The sequence below is a fragment of the Euleptes europaea genome, chromosome 19 (assembly GCF_029931775.1).
Source record: "Euleptes europaea isolate rEulEur1 chromosome 19, rEulEur1.hap1, whole genome shotgun sequence".
Taxonomy (NCBI): Eukaryota; Metazoa; Chordata; class Lepidosauria; order Squamata; family Sphaerodactylidae; genus Euleptes; species Euleptes europaea.
In genome coordinates, this window is record NC_079330.1 from 16,110,845 (window position 1) to 16,136,182 (window position 25,338).

The window sequence follows — 25,338 nt, forward strand, 5'->3', positions numbered from 1 at the left end:
TTGTGGGGGGGGGGTATGTTTTGTCTGGGCCAAACAAGCATCTCTTGAGTACAGGTGGGAGAAATCTGACAGGCTGCCGGATGCGTTTTAAGGAATGTGCGTGGCTTGCAAAGGAGCTGGCCCCGTTGGAGGTATCGACAGCTCAGATACCATCAGCGTTTAGGATACCAAAGCCAGCGTCTCGCCATGGGAATAGCGCTGTCTTCAAGGACCCCGTTTCCGTGGCTGAGGTTTTGTTTTTAACCAGGGCTTAGCCCATAGTGTATCTGCATACCATCCCTACTGTGTTGTAGGGTGTGTGTGTGGGGGGTGTAACTACTGCTTCTGTCATTGTGGAGTTAATGTGACTTTATGTCTCTCCCCCAATCAGGGCTGGATCTTGGGGAGGGGGGTCTGGCAGGGGCACTTGCCCCAGGCGCAAGGAGAGGGAAGGCGCCAGCGCGGGCATGGAGAGGGGCACCACCGGCCTGCCGCGTTTCTCTCTGCTGGGGCCACCAGCACCTGGCGCCAGCATGCGCATGTGGCATACACCCCTCTCCATGTCTGCCCCCAATCTGACAGAGGAGATTAAATTCTGCCCTGTGCGGACATGGGGGAGTGACTTGCAGTTAGTTACCAAACCCACCCAGGGAGGGAGGCAAGCAGGCCTTCTCAAGGCTGCGTCCTTTGGATGCGGAAAGGCCTCCGTGGAAAGCAGCCTGTTGCTGGGAGATGCTGTGTGAGTGGGGGGGGGGGAGGGTGCAGGATGTGAATATGGGAAGAATGGGTCTGACCTTTTTTTTAAGCTGTTGCAAAGAATACTTGGATCATTCCTGTTGAGGGTTTTAGTGTGAATGTGCAATTTTTTCCCCCCTGGCTTACGTTGATTTAAAATAAAAAACAAAACTGCTTGAGCCTCGGTCTCTTTCTTTTCTGTTTTAGTCTTTTCAGTAACCTGCTCCCCTATATTTAACATTGAAGAAAACTGATAGGAAGAAAGTAGATTCCTTTGAAATGTGGTGTTGGCGGAGAGGGTTACGGATACCGTGGACTCCCCCCCCCCCCAAAAAAACCCCAAATCAGTGGGTTATAGATCAAATCAAGCCTAAACTGACCCTAGAAGCTAAAATAACTAAACTGAGGCTATCGTACTTTGGCCAATTATTTGAAGACCAGAGTCACTTGCAAAGACAGTCATGCTAGGAAAAGTTGAGGGCAGCAGGAAAAGAGGAAGACCCAACAAGAGATGGATTGACACTATAAAGGAAGCCACTGCCCTCAATCTGCAAGATCTGAGCAAGGCTGTCAAAGATAGAGGACATTTTGGAGGACATTGATTCATAGGGTCGCCATGAGTCGGAAGCGACTTGACGGCTCTTAACACACACACGTTGAACAGCAATTACTCTGTAACCTCCTCCCACCACCGCACAGGATGCTGCTGGGGCAGAACGCACAGTTCCCTGAACGTGGCTGAGCTACTGGGCTGCTAGGAAAGCCATCTGTGCAGTAATGGCAGAGGCACATCTAGTGATGGGGAATATAATAAACGTGCACCCAAACATGACACAGGAGAAGGAATGGGTCACAGGCACTGACACCTTTTTTATTTCACCTTCCAAAAGTCTTTGCTGTCTCAGCCAATCCCTTCTGTTGTTCACACAGGAAGTCTCGGTCTCAGCTGGCTCCGGCAGCTCTTGGCGCCCCTCCCCTCATTCACAAAGCACCTCTTGCCTGTTTCGCCCTCTTCTTGGGAACAGGACAGGAGTCTCCTTCGGCACTGTTTTCAGCCTCAGGGAGCACAGCTGCGGAGCTAGAAATGAAATAACCAGAAGAGCTGAAAAAGATGCGCTTTACCTGGTTTGTTGGTCAGAGCTGATGTTTTAAGCTACTAAAATGAAGCTTTGGGGGCTTTCCTACAGATAGACCAGGCAGCTGGTGATCAGAACAGCGCCTCCCCACTAAAGCATGATGGATTTGATAGTTTTAAAACTTCATCAAGCGGAGAAGAGATAATTTAAGAGTAGGATTATAAACGACAGGCTGTGGTTTAAGCAAATATCAGACTGCGTTTAAGCGAACACTCTTTTCTGGTGCTTTTTCTAGTTGAAACTTTCTTCGTACCTGAATAAGGATGCTAAGGGGACACTTTTGGGATCCGCTGTAGTGTCAAGAACAAGTTTTGCACCCTCACCTTTCCTCAGAGGCTCCTGCATGCCGCCTCTCCAGCACCGCAACAAAGAACCCGTTTGTCAGAGTTTCCTTCGGAGATGCCCGGAGGCAGAACTTGGCCTCAGCGAAGGTGCCTGAACCGCGATGGGACCAGGAGGGCAGGACTTTCACCAGCCTGTAAGAGGAACAGAAGAGCAGGCCTTGCTTGAGTGGCAGAGAATCTCCTGCTTCTACAGACGGGCCTGGAGTAGGGTTGCCAACCTTCAGGTACTAGCTGGAGATCTGCTATTACAACTGACCTCCAGCCGATAGAGATCAGTTCCCCTGGAGAAAATGGCTGCTTTGGCAATTGGACTCTATGGCATTGAAGTCCCTGCCCTCCTCAGGCTCTGTCCCAAAAACCTCCCACCGGTGGCAAAAAAGGACCTGGCAACCCTAGCCTGGAGTCTTGCAGGCTTCCGCTGGAAGCCAAGTGTGTACATTTCTCCAGTTCTTTAGCAATTATTTCCTAATTAGGCTGAAGATGCTGAATAAAGGCATCCTGAAGAGGCAACTCTTAGACACTGGCTAAGGCCCAAGTACACTTCAGCTTTGGGCTGGGGGGGGGAGCTCAAGATAAACATCCCCCACCCTGGACATCCGCCAATGGAAGTCTTGCCCCATGTTTAGCTCAAAGCAAGCTCTCCATGTTCCCGAAACCCAGTACCTGAAGTCTTTTTCCCGCTGCTGCAACACATCCCATACCACATCCTCATTCTCCTCCTGGTGTACCGAGCATGTGGAATAGACCAGGCGCTGGAGGGTAGGAAAGCTCAAGGCATGAGCCAGCATTTTCCTCTGAAATCCAGCCAGTGCTTGTAGCCGCTCCGGGAGAGGGGCATTCTCCTCCACTGGCAATCGGCCGGCCATCCCTAAGGACAGAGAAAGGGATCGGCTCATGGATCAGGGTGTGAGAATTGATACCCGAAGCTGCCCATTGTACTGTCCATTGGGGAGAAAGGTAGGGTAGAAAGGAAGAAGAGTTGGTTTTTATATGCCGATCTTCTCTACCTTTTTAAAAGAGAATCAAACCGGCTTCCAATCTCCTTCCCTTCCTCTCCCACAACAGGCACCTTGTGAGGTAGGTGATGCTGAGAGAGCTCTAAGAGAACTGTGACTAGCCCATGATCACCCAGCTGGCTTCATGTGGAGGAGTGGTGAAACCAGCCTGGTTCACCAGATTGGGATCTGCTGCTCATGCGGAGGAGTGGGGAATCAAGCCCGGTTCTCCAGATTAGAGTCCACCATTCGTAAACACTACACCACACTGGGTCTCAGGAATTAAATAGTGTTCAGCTCATCCATCAAAAAAGGGCTTTCCTGCACTGCTTAGACCTGTTTCCACAGTTGGATAGGAGGAACCACCATCATCCGTGTCCTTTTTCCTCCAAGGAGAGGAACACTTATGGTGAGTCTAATACTCTGTTTCCCCCTGCCTGTAGCCATCTTTGGTAAGGTAGTAAGCAAATGATTCTCCTGCATCCCTCCCTGGCCACGCTAGAGTCCCAACATCTCTGCAATACTGCAACTGTGCTTGTTCCCCCACTCACTCAAAGACCAACACAGAGAAATACTGCCTTTCTTGGCCTTTTGATCTTGTTGTCCCCCATTTGCTTACAATACTGCAAGAATAAAAGGTTGGAAGACCCTGCTGTAGGATGCTTCTTCCCTACGCCCATCTCCCCCGTTTCACCTGAGCCACTGCACGAGGGGTCCAGAAGGATGTATCTCACTTGTCTGAACTTGGGGTCACCAGGGTCCGTGGTTAGGAAGTCTTGATGCGCCAGCTGGTGGCAGGTGGCCCCTGCCCGCATCAACATCGTGCTCATGGTGGCCAGGCGCTTGGCATCTAGGTCGAAGGCAAAGAGCCGGCTGCATTTCAAGAAAAAGTAAATGTGTACGATAGCTGACAGCGGTAGATGCTGCTGCCACCAAGATGGGGGGAAGGCACAGCATCTCTAAAGGTCAGCAGAACAAAGGAGTTTTCCTCTTTGAAGTTTTCTCTTCTTTGAAGATTTTTAAGCAGAGGCTAGATGGCCATCTGACAGCAATGCTGATTCTGTGAACTTAAGAGGGAGGGCAGGAAGGGTTGCATCAGTGTTCAGCTCTTGTGGCCCTTTCTTACATGCCCAGGGAAATGCCGATCTCCACTTTGGGGTCAGGAAGCAATTCTCCTCCAGGCCAGATTGGCCAGGGAACCTGGAGGGTTTTTTTTGCCATCTTCTGGGCATGGAGAAGGGGGTCACTGGGGGTGTGGTAGTTGTGAATTCCTTGCATTGTGCAGGGGGTTGGACTAGATGATCCTGCTGGTCCCTTCCAACTCTATGATTCTACCAGTGCCTGCTCCACATGGTATTCCCAAAAGGACAGATCCGCTCTTACCATCTCTGTATGCCAATCTCCTCAGCAGCGGACCATGTTTTGGCCTGCTCTCCAGCTGCTGGAAAACAGGCCAGACCATGGGGTGGGGGGAGGTACTACAGCAGCAGTTCCTTCTCTCAAACTGGCAGGGAACCTCAGGAACTTAAATCAGTAACAGCAAATGCCTTAAATTCCAGGAGTCTCTCTCCTTGCCAAGATACACAGAAGCCATTGCATTAGCAGGGCACGTTCTCCTTCCATTCTTGGACCCCCGTCCACGCTCTCTCACCCTTTGTTCTTCATTATAGCAGCCAGGTGGCTGGTCTTGTTACCGGGGGCAGCACAGGCATCGATCACATGGGACCCTGGTGGCGGGTTGAGGAGAAAAGCGGGGAGGCAGCTGGCCTGGAAAGGAGAGACACAAGTTATGGGGAGGTCTGAAGGTTCTAGGCCACCTTCTTTCAACCAGACCGTCAGTCCCAGGATGTGAAGTGAGTGAGGAAGAATTTGACATCATTGGGCTATTCTGACTCAGCACCACCCTCTGCATGCTCTCAGCTGATGTCTGACTTTTGCAGAGAAAGGGTAACAGACAAGGGATTTAAATAGGTACAGGTAAGCTTGAACACATGAAGGTGCCTTCTACTGAATAAGACCCTTGGTCCTTCAAAGTCAGTATTACCTACTCAGACTGGCAGTGGCTCTCCAGGGGCTCAGGCAGAGGTCTTTCACATCACCTACTTGCCTGGTCCCTTTAACTGGAGATGCCGGGGATTGAACCTGGGACCTTCTGCATGCCAAGCAGAGGCTCTACCATTGAGCCACAGCCCCAATTCTTTACTGGGAGATGTTACCACAAGGTGAGAAATCCCAGTTCTTAGCAATGTGTCTCCGCATGGAGCGGGCGAGAAAGGAAACTCCAGAATCAGTTTTAGAATTTGACCTCTATTCCTCTCAGTTGAAGGGCACAACGTTTCTTCCAAAAACTAGCAATTGCCAGGATGTGTTACTAAGACAGACAAGAGTCCCAGAACGTCTCTTTACAGAAAGTGTTTCCTGTAATGCCTTGATTGTATAACAACCCTGCTGCATTCTCAGGGCAAGCCCAGCCTTTGAATACAGACTATGCAGTGTGGGGAAAAACTAGTAGTTGGGGGCAACAGAGAGACTGTTCCCCAGTCTCTCCTGTGCCTCCACCAAGAAGAAGAGTTGGTTTTTCTATGCCGACTTTCTCTGCCACTTAAGGAAGACTCAAACTGGCTTACAATCGCCTTCCCTTCCCCTCCCCACAACAGACACCCTGTGAGGTAGGTGGGGCTGAGAGAGTGTGACTCTCCCAAGGTAGCCCAGCTGGCTTCGTGTGCAGGAGTGGGGAAACAAACCCGGTTCTCCAGATCAGACTCCACCGCTCCAAACCACTGCTCTTAACCACTACACCATGCTGGCTACACCAAGCTCCAGACTGATATAAACCATCTGGACACTTTAGAAAGGACTCTGCCAGACCTCCGCAGAAAACACGCTTTGGCCTTAAGCAGCTACAGTTGGAATGCGGCAAAAATTTCAGCCAGGCAACGCAGCGGCCAACTGCTCAAGAAGAAGAGTTGGTTTTTATATGCCGACTTTCTCTACTTTTAAGGAGTCTCAAACCGGCTTACAATCACCTTCCCTTTCTTTCCCCACAACAGACAGCTTGTGAGGTAGGTGGGGGCTGAGAGTTCTGAGAGAACGGTGACTAGCCCAAGGTCACCCAGCAGGCTTCCTGTGGACAAGTGGGGAAATGAACCTGGTTCTCCCGATTAGAGTCCACCGCTCATAACCACTACGCAACGCTGGCTGTTAAGGAGAACTTGCTGCTGAAATGTGCTCCACACATCCTCCTTGTTCCTTTGAGAACCCTGGTGGCCAACTCACTTGTTTTGCTCTACCTCCGCCCCAGCCGGGCTCACCTTATCCTGCAGGATGATATGCCCAGCCACGTACAGCTGATTGTCATGGAAGTCCGTCTGCGGAGGAAAGATCAGCAGCTCAGGAAGGTGGGGATCCAGGAAGAACTTCTTTCCTGACAAGGAGCTCACTTCCTCCATGCTAAAGAAGAAAAGAGACAGGCGAGGTGGTTCGCTTGGTCCTCATGCCCAGAAACCTTTGCATGCCGTGGCTTCAGAGCAAGCTGGCCAGAAGCACCCTCCCAATGCTGAAGAGTCTGCCTTACAATTGATCCTTAGTTACAGCGATTTGGTCATTCGCATCAAGCTATAATTGAAGAAAGCTCAATTATCCAATTTTTGCTTGAAGAAAAAACCCCTGCTATTTCCTGCGATGTAGCTAAATTTTGCTAAAAGGCCATTACTAAAAGGAATGTTCCAAAATAAAAGGGGTTATATTATTAGTGATTCATCATATGATGAGTGACTATAATGTGCAGTGTTTATTTGGTACTTTATTATGCTGATAATATATTTAATCAGTTTATTTTAGGCCATGTTATTTTACTTTTTATTTTTCCTTTTCCTTCTGTTTTTAATTAATGTTATATAGGTACCTGTATTGCTTTGTTATTTTATGCTGGCCAATGGCCGTAACAATACATTACAAAAAGTCTGCCTCACAACTGAAAACACTCTTAATTTTTTTTTCCTTGAGAGCCAACTACTTACAGAAAACTATGTATAAGGCCAGGGAGAAATGTATGGGAGTGGTGGGGCCTGCACTGGCGGGAAGGACCCAGGCATCATCAAGAGAACACGCACCAGCCTCCCTAGGAGCCAGGATAGGCCAAACTCACCTGCCAGTCTTGCCCTGGTATGAGTACTGCTGCCGTTTGAAGTAATCCACAACGTCGTCCAGGTGCGTTTTCAGTGTGTTCACCCGGACATAGCGTGGCACCTGAGGGGCTGGAAGAGCAAGAATTAAAGGTAAAGTTCCCCTGTGTGCAAGCACCGGGTCATTCCTGACCCATGGGGTGATGTCACATCCCAACGTTTCCTAGGCAGACTTTGTTTACGGGGTGGTTTGCCAGTGCCTTCCCCAGTCGTCTTCCCTTTACCCCCAGCAAGCTGGGGACTCATTTGACCGACCTCGGAAGGATGGAAGGCTGAGTCAGCCTTGAGCCAGCTACCTGAAACCGACTTCCATTGGGATCGAACTCAGGTCATGAGCAGAGCTTGGACTGCAGTACTGCAGCTTACCACTCTGCGCCACGGGGCTCTTAGTGCAAGAATTGGGAAGTTCCAAAACCAGGGTTGTCACTCAAAGCTTCTTCCCCCTGTACCCTCATCTTGACAGGCCCAAGCATAATGATTCTATATCATCCTGACTAATCCAGATATGCATCACATCCATACTATAAGAATCCTCTCTGGTTGCTTCCAACCCTGCCTCCCTCCCTCTCTGGAAGATAGATGCCGCCACCTGTGCATTTTCATGTTATAGAGATTTGAGAACAAGTCTTTAATTAGCAGCCAGATTTTGATTTACAGCTTTAAATGGCAGTCTTGGGGAAACTGCTGTTATTAATAAGCCGCCAGCTTCCCATGCACACACCTTGTTTGGCTCGTCCTGAGGGTGGCAGGAGGTCTTCATTGTGGCTCACCTTCTTCTGGACTTTCAAGCGAGCGAGCTCGGCCTTTAGCCGCGCTTGGTGCTTAAGCACCACGCCCTTCCAGCGCCCTCCGCCACGCAGCCCCTTGCCAAACAGCAAGTCATACGCCAGCACCTGCAGAGGTAAAGGCGGCCTCATGAGCAAGCCTGTAAGTAACACAAGGAGACGCTGGCGGTGGGCAAAAAGAAAAGATGGCACTTGTAATTGCTTTACTTCTGATTAGATTTTTAGTAGTCCCTGTTCCCAAAGGCTCACTGCAATAGTGGCCAGGGGGAAAAAAAAAAAAAGCATTTCTCCCTCATAATACTAGAACGCAGGGTCATCTGAAGCTGGAGGGTGAGAAATTCAAAACAAATGAAGTATTTCTTCACACAATGCATAGTTAAATTGTGGAACTCCCTGCCCCAGGATGTGGTGATGGCTGCCAACTTGGAAGGCTTTAAGAGGGGAGTGGACATGTTCATGGATGAGAGGGCTATAGATGGCTACTAGTCAAAATGAATAATGGTCATGATGCATACCTATTCTCTCCAGGATCAGAGAAGCATGCCTATTTATGTTAGGTGTTGTGGTACACAGGCAGGATGGTGCTGCTGCAGTTGTCTTGTTTGTGGGCTTTCTAGAGGCACCTGGTTGGCCACTGTGTGAACGGACTGCTGGAAGTGATGGATCCTGGTCTGATCCAGCATGCCTTTCTTACGTTCTTAACCTGTTAGCAGGTGAAACAGTGTCCAGAAGAACCCTTTATGTATCCTTCTCAGATGCTTTAATTCATGGAAGTACAGTGTTCCAGGCAGACGGGAGAAAGAGGCAGCCAAAACTGGAGAGTGGCACTGACAGTGTCCCCATTTGGTTTCTCATCAGCCAAGGGACAGTGTTCAAATAATTAAAACAGAAGAGGACTTTTCAGAGCCAATTACTTACTGGAAACCACACATGTCATCCAGACTCCAAAGAGTCTCATGGGATAATCTATTATGTTGTTATAAATCGGGAGGGGAGACTCCTGTTTACCTTAGCCAGGTGTGGCTGCAACTTCTTCTCAATGCGGAGCAAATCAGCAGCGCCCAAGATAGAGTCCAGCACATCAGAATAGCGCAGGGTCTGCGAAATGAGAGCGTACAGTGGCCGAGGGTTCTGAAAAAGGTGAAGACAGGCAGTGACTGGTAATGCTTACACAAGGTACTGTTAGCCACTCCTGAACTGAAGCAATCCATTACCAGACCTGGCCCAAGCTGGCTTGCACCTCCTCAATCGGTAGTGAAAACTGGCTGTTACAGCACTAGGTATTCCCAGCGGTGTATCAAGAGTTTGGAAATTTTATAAAAAATTCTGTTCGCACTTTCAATGTATTTCCACCAATGTATTAAGAGTTTGAAACTGTTATAAAAAATACTGTTCACACTTTGTTTGGCCCCTTTAGCTGTGAAGACGTCTTCCAACCATTTTTTAGCCGTGGCATCCAAAAACCCTTTTAAAGCGATGTTTTTTATAACATTTTCAAACTCTTAATACATCGCTGGGAATACCTAGTGCGGTAACAGCCACTGTCAGAAATGAAACTGAGCTATTGGGGCCTAACCAGAAGCAACGCTTTTAACATTTAAATCTGTTTAGACTTTCTCTGAGATGTATATGATACAGGTAACGCCCACCCAGCTTAGGCCTACCTGTCAAATTTAGGCTGAATAGTGGTGGTGGAAAATGCTGTCAAGACACAGCTGATTTATGGTGACCCCATAGGGTTTTCAAAGCAAGAGAACATTCGGAGGTGGTTTGCCATCGCCTGCCTCCACATGGGCTGAGAGAGTTCTGAGAGGACTTCATGTAGAGGAGTGGGGAATCAAATCCAGTTCTCCAGATTAGAGTCCACTGCTCTTAACCACTACACTACGCTGGCTCTCATGCTGAATAGAGGCTGGGAAAATTCAGAAACTAATGGTTCTTCTTTAGATGTTTGTTCATATTCCTCTATTATTGTTCTCCATAGCAATATCTGTGGCGGCTTCTTTCTACTCAGCACGTTGATATTTACTTCCTTATGTGACTGCCATTCATCTGGCCCTTCAAACACATATACATGTTCAATGGCAGGGTAATGTACAGGCTTGAGTGTCGAGACTGGATTCAAATCCCTACCATAGTGTTCAGTGGGTGGCGTTGGTCCCACCATCATTTACCAGTCCGATCTTCATTGCAGGGTTGTTGTGAGGATAAGAGGAGAGGGAGAAAAACCAAACAAGCTCCTTGGAAGAAGAATGCTTCCACAACTACCCAATCCATTGCTTATTTATGTAGAAACAAGTCTCACAGGGTGCGGGAGCATTTACTGCATTACTATTATATAAGTGCCTTATAAGCACTATAATATCTTGTAGCACAAGCCCGTGCGCATCGACTCAGAAGTGTTCATGACTGAGTTCAGTTGGATTTACTCCCAAGGAAAAGTGCTTGTACGATAGCTAGGGTTGCTGGGTCCCTCTTCGCCACTGGCAGGAGGTTTTTGGGGCGGAGCCTGAGGGGGAGGGGTTTGGGAAGGGACTTCAATGCCGTAGAGTCCAATTGCCAAGGCGGCCACTTTCTCCAGGTGAACTGATCTCTATCGGCTGGAGATCAGTTGTAATAGCAGGAGATCTCCAGTTAGTACCTTGAGGTTGGCGCCTTTCACCTGCTAGTTTTGAAGCTGCCAAGGAAGCGTCTTTCCGAATTTTTTTAAGCTTCTGAATCACACATGCTAATTCTATGCAATTCTAATTCTAAGCCTGAACTGCCCCTAGAAGCCAAAATGACTAAACTGAGGCTATCGTATTTTGGTCACGTCATGAGACGACAAGAGTCACTGGAAAAGACAGTCATGCTAGGAGAAGGGCAAGAGTCCAGTAGCACCTTAAAGACTAACAAAAATATTTTCTGGCAGGGTATGAGCTTTCGTGAGCCACAGCTCACTTCTCCAGATACAGCTAGAATGTGAATCCATCTGTCTTTAAGTAGAGGAGAGTGAATTCAGATAAGCTAGGATAATGCCAGGAAAAGTGGAGGGCAGCAGGAAAAGAGGAAGACCCAACAAGAGATGGATGGACTCAATAAAGCACTGGTTCCCAACCAGGGGTCCGTGGACCCCCAGGGGTTCGCGAGAACTAAATTAAGGTCCGTGAAACAAAGTTATAAACCCATAATAAATTAATATTTTCAATTAAAAGTCCTCTATTATAAAATATATATATTCAAATATTATGCTAATTTTAATGTTTAACTAACAGTTATGATTAAAGTTTATTTTCAAATTCTCAGAATTTTTATTTTGAACCTTGGGGTCCCTGCACCGAACAAAAAAGTCCTAGTGGTCCCTGGTCAAAAAAAGGTTGGGAACCACTGCAATAAAGGAAGCCACAGCCTTCGGTTTGCAAGATCTGAGCAAGGCTGTCAAGGATAGGACCTTTTGGAGGACTTTCATTCATAGGGTCGCCACGAGTCGGAAGCGACTTGACGGCACTTAACACACAACACACACACACAATTCTATGCAAACTTGCCTGGAAGCTGCTTCCGTACACGAGGGACTTCAGGGACCCCTCCCCGTTTTCCAGCCCTGCCAAAACGGAGGCAGCCGCTCCGTAGAGCCCGACCCCGCCTCGTCGTCCACCGCCGCCCCGCCCGCGCTCCACCATCGCGATCCCACCACCCGTTCAGAGGAGCGCCCTAAACACTGTACAGCCACGCGTACGACACCGGAAGAGACTCCTCGTACGGCTTCAGGAAACACGTCGCGCAGGCGCCGATTCCCCGACGCGCATTGGCTATTCCCCCCCTCTCCATATAGAAGCCGCGCATGCGTGATATTTCTTAGACACGCCCAAAAGAAGCGACGGCAAAAATTGCGCGTGCGTGCAGAGTGCGTGAAGCCGAGGGTGGGAAAGGGAGGGCGTCGCGCATGCGTCAGTGGCTGGCTTTCGCTGTGTAAAGGTTCCCGCCTTCTGGGCGGGGTAAAGTAACTGGCGACCAACCAAGAGCTTGGGGGCGGAGCTTAGCTCCTTGCTGCAGGGAGAGGCTTGGGCTGCAAAGTGTGAAAGGGACAATTATGGGATGTTTAGGTAGAGATGTAGTAAGGATAGGGAGCTTTGACTCTAGAAATTATGTAGGAAATATATTATGGATATATATATTTAAAATGTCCAGTGTAAGGAGCAGCTGTGTGTTATTTACACTTAAAATATGCTGTTATGCAATTACACTTAAAATATGCTGTATTGCAAATAGGGCAGCTGTGTTGCAATTTCCTTTCCTTTTATCCCTTAGAAGCTCCTTGATCAATTGATCTTGAGCAGCATATATCTAGTGTCGGAGGGATATAAGGACTGAAACAAATCTTGCCACTGACAATGTAGCCTTGGGGTCCCTATCGCTTAGTTAAAAAGGCATTATGTCAGTCACAGAGGCATTGGATTTGTATGCAGCTCTGTGGGGATTTCCGTTTTTAGCAAGGCCTCCATTTAGGGCTTGCCTCTCTACCTGCTTGTTTTAGTGGCCTGGTACCTTGTTTATTGGCAGTTTCAGAGTATCGAAAGCTGTATTGGTCACCCAAAGCACTCCGTTGCCTTCTGGGACACAGTGGGAGCACCTAGTTGCCCCCTAGAGTAGATGGCAGCAGGCAAACAGACAATGCGCAGGGCTTAGGGTAGCCAACCTCCAGATAGTTATACCAAAACAATCAGCACAAAGGCTCTGCTCTTAAACATCAAATTATATTCACCAATTATGAGTATCCCTTATTTATGTAACACACTATATATATCAATATAAACGTAAAACATTTCCACCAAATAATACAAAGTGTTTATTCACACTAGTCAATTTCAAAATCAAATTTTGAAATTGACTAGCAGAGCCTTCGTGCTGATTTTTTTGGTATAACTGCGGTTAATACAGCATAGATTTATTGTTTGTATCAAAATCTCCAGGTAGTAGCTGGAGATCTCTTATTACAACTGATATCCAGCTGATAGAGATCAGTTCCCCTGGAGAAAATGGCCGCTTTGGCAATTGGACTCTATGGCACTGAAGCCCCTCCCCAAAGCCTTCTCTCCTCAAGCTCTGCCCCTAAAATCTACAAGGTATTTTCCAACCTGGAGCTGGCAACCCTAGCAGGGCTTCCAAGAAAAATACAGTCCCTTTCTTTTTCTGTGGTATTTATTGTGAGTCCCTGAGGAAGCTTGATGGCAGCTTCCTATTTGTTTAGCTTTGTTTTCTTCCCAGGTATGGAGCTGAACATGCCTGACCTCAGATTGTAATGCCCAGATATAAGGACTGGTTTAGAACACTATGTATTCATACGCGCACACATGGAAGCTTTGGGAAGTTGGCATCCGGGAGCCATGAACCAACAAATCATGCTCTCTGTGTCTGGTACCACCTCGCACCAGCAGAGACCTCTGGGTTACGTTCATCTTCAGGAATGTGGTTTCTGCTTACCAAGCTCACAAGATCAGGCACTCACTAAATTACGCCTTCAGCCAATGTCTATAGGTTGTGCTGGTTGGAGTGGGGTGGACACTTAATGTGCATTGGTGCTTTTGTGTATCCATCTGCTTGTCAGCAGCCATGAGCTTGCCCCATGCGAATGCATAAATGATACTGACTTTCCTTTGTTTCTCGGGTGAGTAACTCTGCATCTTTTGTGGGTTATTTCACCCCGGGGTCTCTGTTTAGCTAAATAAAGAACTGTTCCTTTAACCTCCTCCTAGTTGTCATCATTGGACTCTATAAGACTACTAGGCACTTCAAGATCTGCCGTGGGACACCAGGACTTTCCCTTGAGTCTCAGAATGAATAAGTATCTGACTCACTTAATCAGCTCACTGGCTGACTAATAAGTTAAAGGGCTCGCCCAGAGATCTGTGACACCTTAAAGGCAAACAAAACAAATTACAGCGCAAGTATGGTTGCCAGCCTCCAGGTGGGGCCTGGACTTCTGGAATTACAACTGAAATCCAGACTACAGAGAACAGGTCCCTTGGAGGAATGGTATCTTCAGAGGGTGGCACTCTATGGTGTCACATCCTGCTGAGTTCCCGCCCCTCCTCAAAAACCACCTTCTCCAGGCACCAACTCCAAATCCCCAGGAATTTGCCAAGCCAGAGTTGGCAACCCTAACAAACTTCCACAAGCAACGACAGAGTTTTGTATAGCCACATGTGGGCGTAGAAGTCTGTTTTGCAAAGTGAATTTTAAAGATAAGGGTGCATGCATGTGACCAGTCTGATCTTTGGTAGGCTTGAACCCACAGCAGGTTAGGAAACAGTCAGTTAGGCCTGGCTGAGGGAGTTGCCTCTTAAAAACTCCAAGGATTGGTGTGTGTGAGAAGTGGACGGCTGTATGGCTCCCCCAAGGTGAATTAAAGGACCTGAGAGCACAACTTGCTGAGATTCTCCATTAGGCGGAGCCAATTTGGCAGGGATTCCTTTCCAAAGGAGCTGGATTTCCATTGTGGGTTGTGCTTTCCTGGCATCTACTGTTTCAAGACCACTAACCAGCGATCAAGTTGAGAAATACTGCAATTAAACATCATTAGCACTGCTTTTTCCTCAAGCACGGCAGACAAGAGAAAGAAGGTGACCTGGGAATAGGCAAGCTGAACACCAGAAGGTGAGCTAACCCTTACTCTTTGCCAAGGTCTAGACTAGAAAGGAAGTGAAAAATAGTTCGTGCACAGATGGAATTGCATGTTCTCATAGAGGGATTCTACCTGGCCAGGGACAATTTGGCATATAATTACTGTTGGTGCAATGGCTGAGGCTGACATCCTCTCTACTGTCACTTTTTACCCAGCCCTCCTTATAAGGAGCTCCAGATGGCAGACTGGGTTTCGCCTCCCTTAGTTTATTCTCTCAACAACACTGTGAGGTAGGTTCGGCTGAGAGAAAGTGCTACTGGCTCAGCCCTGAAATAAGTGAAGTAAATGTGAATGGAGCCCATGTAGAGCATGCACAGAAAGCATTTCTCTTCTCAGCCAGCTGTGGCTTAGTGGTAGAGCATCTGCTTGGCATGCGGAAGGTCCCAGGTTCAATCCCCAGCAACTCCAGTTAAAGGGACTCGGCAGGTAGGTGATGCGAAAGACCCCTGCCTGAGACCCTGGAGAGCCGCTGCCGGTCTGAGTAGACAATACTGACTTTGATGGATCGAGGGTCTGATTCAGTATAAGGCAGCTTCATGTATTCATGTGAATGCATCCTGAACGGGGGATAAAAACATTTCAAAGAGAGAACAAATTGTCAACCCAGCTTTGAACCCCAGCACAACAAATCTATATTCAGTGCTCCAGAACTCCAGGACCTCTTTGTTTCTGTTTCAGAAGTGTGTGTCAGCTCTTGCTATCCCCTCTCTTACTCCTGCCTTTCTGTGATTCTCTAACTTTCTTCTTGACAAGGGATAGTCTTTACTCCACATCTTGCATTTGCATTCACACTCTGCGCAGGCATGCTCGAAAGCACTCTCTTCTGACTTTAAGCTTGCGTTACTTCATTACCCTTAATCGTATCCGTTGTCATTTCAGGGGATCTGCCCATTGGATCCAACAGGGAAAAGCTGTTCCCATTCCCCATATCTGTCCTATGCTGGGGGGGTTTCCAGCTCAGGTCATTTGATCTCCAGGGCTGTGCTACAGAGAACCTTTCTGTGAAGAAGCCTGCCCCGTGATGGCTCGGAAGATGAGCATGAACGAGCTGGAGGACCAGCTGCTGTGTCCCATTTGCTTGGAAATCTTCAAGGAACCCCTGATGCTCCAGTGCGGGCACTCCTATTGCAAGTCCTGCGTGGTGTCCCTCTCGGGTGACTTGGAGAAGCAGTTCCTGTGCCCCGTGTGCCGAAAAGCCGTGGATTGCAGCAGCTCCCCGCCCAATGTGAATTTGGCCCGCATCATCGAGGCGCTGCACACTGCGAGCAACTCAGATCCCAACGAGGAATCCTGCCCTGACCATCATAACCCCCTCAGTCTCTTCTGCGAGCAAGACCGGGAGGTGATCTGCGGGCTGTGCGGCACCATCGGCACCCACCAGCACCACAAAGTCATGCCTGTCTCCACGGTCTACAGCCGGATGAAGGCAGGTGCTTGGGAGGGGGCACTTGGGCCTGAGTGGGCAGGAGGGGCTGAAGCCTGCTAGGATTCTTGCAAAGAACACTAGACTAGCGGGGCCTGGGTCTTATCCATCCAGCCAGAAAGAAGAAGAGTTGGCTTTTATATGCCAACTTTCTCTACCACTTAAGGGAGATTCAAACCGGCTTACAATCGCCTTCCCCTCCCCACAACAGACACCCTGAGAGGTAGGTGAGGCTGGGAGAGCTCTAACAGAGCTGTAACTTGCCCAAGGTCACCCAGCTGGCTTCGTGTGTAGGAGTGGGGAAACAAACCCAGTTCACCAAATTAGCCTCTGCCGCTCATATGGAGGAGTGGGGAATCAAACCCGGTTTTCCAGATCAGACTCCACCACTCTTAACCACTACACCACGCTGGCTTTCTTGAGCAAGAGTGCAGACTCATGATGTTCAGTGTGCTTTTTGCGGAGAATTCAGGAGAAGCTGCCACAAGTTGTCAGTTTGGCCACGATAAACGTTTCCCATTGATAGATTTTGCATCCCGCTGTTTTCCAGTACAGGCTGATTATCCCTTATCCAGAATGCTTGGGGCCAGAAGCGTTCCGCATTTCAGGTCTTTGTATTTTTGAATGTTTGCATATACAAAATGAGATATCTTGGGGATGGGACCCAAGTCCAAACAGAAATTTCACTTATGTTTTATAAATGTTTTGTATACACTTTATACATATAGCCTGAATGTAATTTTAAACAATATTTTAAATAATTTTGTGTACATTGAACCATCAGAAAGCAAAGGTGTAACTATATCACCAGAGAGAGGCTTGACGTGCTGCTGAGAGCCTGTGAGTAATGCCTGCTAGTCAGCTCAGAACTTCAGATTTTGGGGTCATTCTGGTTTTTGGATGTCCGGTTAAGGGATACTCAACCTGTAGCGTCCCCAATAAGAAGAAATAGATAGGAAGAAAATAGATTCCTTTGAAATGTGGTGTTGGAGGAGAGTGCTACGGATTCCGTGGACTGCCAAAAAAAACAAATCCGTGGGTTAGAGATCAAATCAAGCCTGAACTGACCCTAGAAGCTAAAATGACTAAACTGAGGCTGTTGTATTTTGGTCACGTCATGAGATGACAAGAGTCAGTGGAAAAGACAGTCATGCTAGGAAAAGTGAAGGGCAGCAGGAAAAGAGGAAGACCCAACAAGAGATGGATTGACTCAATAAAGGAAGCCACAGCCTTCAATTTGCAAGATCTGAGCAAGGCTGTCAATGATAGGACATTTTGGAGGACTTTCATTCATAGGGTCGCCATGAGTCGGAAGCGACTTGACAGCACTTAACATACACTCAGCGTCGCCAAAACAGCTTGCAGCATTTGCAAAATGAAACATACGCAGTATCGGCAAACATGGCAACTTATTTTTATTTTGCTGCAAGAGGCTAACGCAGCTGCAACTTGATAATTTATTCTGCGATTCAGTCGAGAATCCAGTGTCTTTCTATTACCCTGCATGAGTGGGTGTTTGGGGCAGGCAGGGGAGTCATGTGAAAGTAAGAAGGACGAGATAAGGAGTCTGGCTGGCTGAAATCCATTATAAAGGGCAGGAGCGGGAAACAATATAGCACAGGGTTTGTGTGTCAAACAAGAAGGGGCCTTCCAAGGGAATGGAAAAGCTACCCCCACGGCTCCTGGCACTGGGTAGGACAAGGAGATAAAGTTGGAACACACAAGCCTTTCTGGCCTAGAGAGGTGGCTTTGGAGGACTTGCTCAGAATCAGGGTGTGTTTGAATCGTACTAGAGGTAGCCTGAAAATCACAACCCTGACCTTGAACCTTCTGTCCCACCCCAGATGTCTGACGGGAGACTGTGGTTGCACAAAGGGGAAAGGCATTTTGCACGTGCTCAGAGTGATGTGCCACTTTAAAAATTCCCTCTTTAGTTCTTCCAGGTCTTCTGCTCTGCCGTATAAAATAGATTTGCAATAGAACCCTAGCTGAAGCTCAGCCCCATGTCAGACATCTCCAAATTGATCTTAGGATATCTTGAAGCCCAATTCCCTATTTTGAACGTTCAGGGATGAGTCAGGAAAAGTGGTTTTCAAGGTGGCCTTGAAAGATGGGTTGATTGCTCCCTCTAAGAGGTTATTTTTTTAAAAATAGGGAGGGCCCATAGCTCAGTGGGAAAGCATGCATTTTGCATTGTAAAAGGTCCCCAGGTGCTTCCCTCCAGTTCCAGAGGATCTCAGGTAACAAGACTGGGAATAGCCTCTCTCTTCCTGAGGTCTTGGCAAGACAGTTTCTCTCTGAGTAGACAAGACTCAGCTGGATGGACCTACAATCCGAGGCATCTTCTTATGCTCAAATGTTTTTGCCATCCCTGGATTGTTCTGCCTCTCATACCTGCTAAAAGGCATGAGTGATGTTTGTCGCAGGTGACTATCTAAAACGAATAGGGGTTCTTGTCCCTAGCATCTTTGTGCCGTGGCTATGAACGTTCAAAGGTATCCAGCGTGCCACTATTGGACACAAAAAGAATTGGGTGCATCTACCTTGTGTCTGGTCCAATGATAAAGTAATCCTTCCATTCTTCCTCCTCAGGAGGAACTCTCTGTGTTGATAACCGAAGTGCAGCAGCAAAAAAGGAGCCTGGATGAACACGTCAACAAGCTGATGAACAACAAAACTCGCATCGCGGTGAGCGCCGGGCCCGATGGCCTTTCCCCCCACCCGCCGTCCAGTGCAGGAACCACTCAGATCTTTCCCTTCTCCATCCCTTCATGCAACACTGCAAATATGCCAGTGTTGGCCACCAGACACACATAAAACAGGGTTACCCAACATGGCACCTAGGTAGGGTTGCCAGGTGCCCGGTGGCGGTGGGCAAACCCCTGGTAATTTACCCCTCTGCCCGCCGACCACCTGAGGGTCGGCGGGCAAATGTGTGGGCGTACACACAGCGTGCACGGCACTTCCGGTTTACAACCGGAAGTGCTGCCTCGCGAGGGGCCTTTTCCTCTTAGTTTGAGTGGTAAAGGGCCAACCTCAATCCCGACCTCAGCCCCATAGCCTCCCGTCAGAGGAATGGGGGGACCTGGCAGCCCTACACCTAGGGTTGCCAGGTCCCTCTTCGCCACTGGCGGGAGGTTTTGGGGAGCCTGAGGAGGGCAGGGTTTGGGGAGGGGAGGGGCTTCAATGCCATAGAGTCCAACTGCCAAAGTGGCCATTTTCTCCTGGTGAACTGATCTCTATCGGCTGGAGATTAGTTGTAATAGCAGGAGATCTCCAGCTATTACCTGGAGGGTTAGGGTTAAAGGTTAGGGTTGGAAACCCTATGTGGAGGCAACCCCTGGAGGTCGGCAACCCTATGTGGAGGCAGATTTTATTTTGCCTCTGCCTCCTGCGGAAGCCATTTTGGGGAGCCACTCACCACCCCCTCCCAAAATCCCACAAGCGCAAACATTTGGGGGGCCCTGGCATAATGCATGAAAGGGAGAGTTGCTTCAACAAACGCCAAAGGCAGACTTCTCTCAGAGGGGTGTGTGTGTTCTTGTTACGGCTTCCCAGTGCTTATCCACAGCACATCCTTGAGTGTTTGGAGATGCCCGCACATGTTTTCTGCACAAATACTGACTTGTGTGCCCCAAGCAACTTCATGCCTTTCCATCACCATATTGCTTAACTACTCTTCTTCCATTCCTGCTGGGGAGACTCCTCTCCTGAAACGCCAACCCCGTAATTAATCACACTGATGAGAACTGACATTGTAATTCAAGTGAATATAATTCATCTGAACTTCAGATGGGAAACTTGCCAACAAAGGGACGCTTGAAAGAAAATGACCGTGAATCTTATTTTTATTGAATAACATTAACGTATAACTTGAGAGTGCAGTCCTGTGCAGAGTTATTCCAGTCTCATCCCATTAATCTGCTATATCACATCTGTTTTCTAAAACTCTGGCAGCATCCCAAAGCAAATGCTGAAGTACAAATTCAACTAGGTGGGGTGGATTTGAATTTTTGCATGTAATCTGTAATGTAAGTCTCAGAAACTGGCTGAAGGGTTTTGCTTGTCTGGTTGGTTGCTTTCAAATTTGAGGTCTGACTGCAAATTTGAAAGCTTGTCAGTTTGGAAGGATGGTGTGGGATTTTTCTGTCCTGTGGTCGTGATAGCCTTTTATGCAGGGATGTTTCCCCGCGGTCATCCCCACCAACTGCTTCGGGGCTTCCTTTTGATTATGCATCCCTTTTCTGTCCGTCAGAGGTCACCTCACTCTCCCCACACATTTTGCCCGTGTTTTCCAGATGTTGTTTTAGCCCAAATCCGTAAAACATGGGCAAAATGCGTAGGGAAAGCAAGGCGACCTCTGACAGTCGGAAAAGACATGCATAATCAAAAGGAAGCCCCAAAGCTGTCGGCAGGGGTGACTGCAGGGAAACGTCCTTGCATAAAAGGCCAATACCAAATTTCTCAGAGGAAACAATGGATGTAACTGGAAGTACCTGTAAGGAGATTAATGCACAACAAAGCCACATTATTCCAGGGCAACCTGTACCAAAGCACCTGCTGTTGCACTATCTGTGTTGATCTTGTGGGATTGTGCTGGCTCCAGCCCAGGTGTTTTTTTTGCATAGGTTGATCTTGCCGTCAAGGACATGGGGTCAAAGCAACTCTTAACAGCAAGTGCCCTGCCACTTATGTTTTTGCTGCCAAGGAGTGTTTGGGCAGGCAGTTCCTTTGCTCATCAGGAAAACCAACCCCATAGGAAGATGCCAGAGTTAGCACTTGTGACCCCCCCACCCCCAACTCTCCCCATCTCACACCAAACCCAGCCTTTTCCACGTTCTTCTCAGAACGAGTCAGACGTCTTCAAATGTGTGATCCAGAAGCAGTTCCAGGAGCTGCACAAGTACATCGACGAAGAGAAGGCCAACTTCCTGGAGCAGATCGAGAGGAAGGCAGCCCACCTCATTGCTTCCATCGAGGTCCAGGTGCAGCACACGGCGGGGGCCCTGCAGAAGCTGAAGGAGCTGGAAAGATCCTTGGAGAAGCTCAACAACGAAGGCCATCTGGATTTCATCAGGGTATGCCTGATTGTCATGGGTAATTCTCCCCTCTCCCCAATAGGCTTTGGCTTCAGAGAAAGTAAATTGAAATGGCACCCCTAACTAATTAACGTGGGGCACAAATCCAGCAGGAAGCTCTCCAACGCAAGCCTCACTGAAACAAACTTGATTCCCTTAATTTGAGTGGGGCTCAAGGTTGACTCAGCTTCCATCCTTCCGAGGTCGGTAAAATGAGTGCCCAGCTTGCTGGGGGTAAAGGGAAGATGACTGGGAAAGGCACTGGCAAACCACCCCATAAACAAAGTCTGCCTAGTAAACGTCAGGATGTGACATCACCCCATGGGTCAGGAATGACCCGGTGCTTGCATAGGGGGCTACCTTTTTTAACCTATGCAGCACAGTATTTATTTATTTATTATATCAATCTTATAATCCACTCTACCCCGGCAAGCTGGGCTCAGAGCGGCTCACACAAACCATAAAACAATACAGTAAAAACCATAAAATCACATCTGACAGTGAGTTAAAAACTGCCCTAACCCATTAAAACCATATTTTCTAATGGCGCATATCATTGCAATATAAGGCCTCAGTCTCCCAGGGCAATATTGCCCTTTGATCAGGATGGACCGTTCCTGGAAGTCAAGGCACAGCAACTCTGCCCATGCCTCCTAGGGCCCACTTGGTTCAGCTCAACAGTGTGATTTCTGCTTTGCAAAGTTCACTATGTAAAGTAAAGAGTTTTAGAAATGAGCAGTTGTTTGTGGGCAGGGTGTTTGTTAGTCCTGTTGGGATTTGTCCCCATCTACTTCCTGCCCCTTCCTGTGTCCTACTTGCAGAACAGCTTCACTAAGCCTTTCTGCGTCTCTTGTGTTTTTTATTTTGCAGAAATATGGATCTCTACCTTCAAGGTATGTGGAACGAGAGAGCAAGACTATGAGTAACGTACAGGCCTTGAGAGGGGTGACGGAATGTGTGCATCTCCATGTATGGGGAGGGGGAGAACCCAGAGGGAACTGACCGGGCCTGTTTCAACTGCAACAATCTTCAGCGTTTGTTTTTCCCCACGTGTTACAGAATCCATAATGAGAGCCAGCGTGGTGTAGTGGTTAAGAGCGGTGGTTTGGAGCAGTGAAGTCTGATCTGGAGAACCGCGTTTGATTCCCCACTCCTCCACATGAGCGGCGGAGGCTAATCTGGTGAACTGGATTTGTTTCCCCACTCCTCCACCTGAAGCCAGCTGGGTAACCTTGGGCAAGTCACACTCTGTTAGAGCTCTCTCAGCCCCACCTACCTCACAGGGTGTCTGTTGTGGGGAGGGGAAGGGAAGGTGATTGTAAGCCGGTTTGAGTCTCCCTTAAGTGGTAGAGAAAGTCAGCATATAAAAACCAACTCTTCTTCTTCTGCCCCATGTGTGGTTTGGCTGGGCGCCACCTTTCCCACCATGTACTGGGCCCAGCCATGTGCCTCCATCCCTACCATATATAGGGCGAGGGCCACCCCTCACTTGGGGCCAGGGCCCCACTGGAACATTGTCCCACTGGGTATTTCCCCGGTGGCCTTAATGGCCAATCTGCCTCTGGTTTGCAGCCTTAATTTGGAGGAGGTAATAACAATGGTAAACCTATGCTAGGTCCGAGCTCCCTCGCCAGCACCCGGCCGACGGCACTTTCAGCGCAGTCTCTTTTAAGCCCGGCTTCCACCAAGATGACATCAAGATGACCGTGTGGAAGCGTCTGCTACGCAAAGTTCTACCAGGTATGGCTACCGTTGGAGGCATGGCTTTTGCCAGCACGGCTGCTGCTGGGTGGGCAGGTTGCCCTGCGAGCATTTTCACACGAGATGCTGAAAAGCACATGTGCTAAATTGGTTTAATGTGTTGGTTTCACATTGTTAATGTGTGTGTGTGTGTGTGTGTGGAGAGATGCCTAACGGAGGCCTGAAGTGGTAGCATCACAAAACGGGTAGTTTTTGATATTGCTCTGCCATGTTACGGCTACCAACTCCTTGGTCATCTTGTTATTTCCAAAGGATGGCAGGAGGCAGTGGCCAACTCAGAGCACTTGAATATTGGTGGCTTGGCAACCCCAACAGTTTAACTGACTCTTTCCTTAGACCCTCAGGAGCCCTCTCGGTTTTCACTCCTGAGAGCCAGCATGGTGCAGTGGTTAAGAGCGGTAGACTCCAGTCTAGAGAACTGGGCTTGATTCCCCACTCCTCCACATGAGCACTGGACTCTAATCCGGAGAACCGAGTTTGGTTTCCCCACTCCTCCACATGAGTGGTGGACTCTAATCTGGAGAACCGGGGTTGATTCCCCATTCCTCCACATGAGCGTTGGACTCTAATCCGGAGAACTGGGGTTGGTTTCCCCACTCCTCCACATGAGCGGTGGACTCTAATCGGGTGAACCGGGTTTGATTCCCCACTCCTCCATATGAGCGGTGGACTCTAATCTGGTGAACTGGGTTTGAGTCCCCACTCTTCCACATGAGCAGTGTAATCTGGTGAACCGGGTTGGTTTCCCCACTCCTCCACATGAAGCCTGCTGGGTGACCTTGGGCTAGTCACAGTTCTCTCAGGTCTCTCTCAGCCCCACCTACTTCACAAGGTGTCTGTTGTGGGGAGAGGAAGGGAAAAAGATTGTAAACCAGTTTGGTTCTCCTTAAAAGGTAGAGAAAATGGGCATATAAAAACCAACTCTTCTTCTCCTCCTCCTCCTCCTCCTCTTAGCGCCTGAGATGCTGAAGCTTGACCCTGTGACCGCACACCCCATGCTAGAGCTGTCCAAGGGGAACACCATGGTGCAGTGTGGGAATCTGCTCTACCAGCGGCGAGACAGCACCTCCGACCGCTTTGACTACAGCAACTGCATCCTGGCCAGCAAAGGGTTTTCATGGGGAAAGCACTACTGGGAGGTTATCGTGGGCACCAAGAGCCACTGGCGCCTGGGCATCATCAAGGGCTCGGTCAGCCGCAAAGGCAAGCTGAACAAAAGCCCGGAGCACGGGGTGTGGCTCATTGGCTTGAAGGAAGGCAAGGTCTATGAGGCCTTCAACAGCCCCCGGGTGGTGCTGCCGCTTACAGCTCGCCCCCAGTGCATCGGGGTGTACCTGCACTATGAAAAGGGCGAGCTGACCTTCTATAATGCTAACAGCCCTGATGAGCTAGTGTCCATCTATACTTTCCACGCGGAATTCCAGGGCAAGCTGTACCCTATCCTGGACTTGTGCTGGCACGAGCGGGGCACCAACACTTTGCCCATCATCCTGCCTACTCCCACTGTGCCACAGGATTCTTGGGCCCAAGACAGTGGCTCTGAATCCCAAGAACCCACTAAGCTATAGAGCTCTTAGCCAGGGCATTTCTACCTTCTGCTGAGACAGTTGTGCCCCAAGCGTTCCAGGTAAGAGATGAGTGGAGGTAGTGTTGCCAGGTTCCTCTTGGCAACCAGCAGGGAGGTTTTAGGGCAGAGCCTGAGGAGGGCGGGGTTTGTGGAGGGGAGGGACTTCAATGCCATAGAGTCCAATTGCCTAAGCGGCCATTTTCTCCAGGCGAATTGATCTCTATTGGCTGGAGATCAGTTGTAATAGCGGGAGATCTCCAGCTGGTACCTGGAGGTTTGCAACCCTAAGTGGAGGTGGTTTACCATTTCCTTCCTCCACACGGCCACCCCAATCTTCCCTGGTAGTTTCCCATCCAACTACTGACTGTGGCTGACCCTATTTAGTTCCTGGGCTTTGACGAGCCTGGGCTAAGCTGGGCTTTTCAGGCTTCTCAACTAGTTTAAACTTACAGCCAATATTCTGTTGTGAACTGGAGATATACCAGCGCTACACACATGGGTGCACAATCAAACTAGCAAGGGGAACGTGAGAACAGAGAGGAAATGTGGGCAAAGAAGAGGTACAACATGAAGATGTCCTTGCCCAGACAGTCACAACACTTACAGGCAGGTGTAAGTATACATGAGGACAGTGTCATATCTGGTAAGACATTCACTTCCTCTTCAGACTTTCACTTGGGCTGAGAC

General features: G+C 48.7%; 2 protein-coding genes across 2 annotated transcripts; one reads left to right on the top strand and one right to left on the bottom strand.

Moving 5' to 3' along the window:
• Nucleotides 1-349: 349 nt before the first annotated feature.
• Nucleotides 350-11,829, bottom strand: NSUN5 (NOP2/Sun RNA methyltransferase 5; the record flags this gene model as incomplete). Its single annotated transcript, XM_056865571.1, has 11 exons — nt 350-579; nt 1,707-1,792; nt 2,174-2,326; nt 2,858-3,062; nt 3,884-4,062; nt 4,841-4,956; nt 6,501-6,639; nt 7,337-7,445; nt 8,095-8,266; nt 9,167-9,289; nt 11,686-11,829. Coding segments are annotated over 11 exons (1,656 nt in total), but the record flags the coding sequence as incomplete, so codon positions are not given.
• A 4,014-nt stretch (nt 11,830-15,843) lies between these two features.
• On the top strand, nt 15,844-24,652 carry TRIM50 (tripartite motif containing 50). Its single transcript, XM_056865572.1, has 6 exons — nt 15,844-16,248; nt 18,838-18,933; nt 21,093-21,323; nt 22,194-22,216; nt 22,939-23,063; nt 24,039-24,652. Exons 1-6 carry the CDS (start codon nt 15,844-15,846, stop codon nt 24,650-24,652), a joined length of 1,494 nt encoding a protein of 497 aa, XP_056721550.1.
• The last annotated feature ends 686 nt before the right edge of the window (nt 24,653-25,338 follow it).

Coding starts and splice junctions, on each gene's coding strand:
- TRIM50 (XM_056865572.1), top strand. CDS start 15,844: ATGGCTCGGAAGATGAGCATGAACGAGCTGGAGGACCAGCTGCTGTGT. Junction 18,934..21,092: donor ACAACAAAACTCGCATCGCG/GTGAGCGCCGGG, acceptor CGTTCTTCTCAG/AACGAGTCAGACGTCTTCAA. Junction 22,217..22,938: donor TATGGATCTCTACCTTCAAG/GTATGTGGAACG, acceptor AACCTATGCTAG/GTCCGAGCTCCCTCGCCAGC.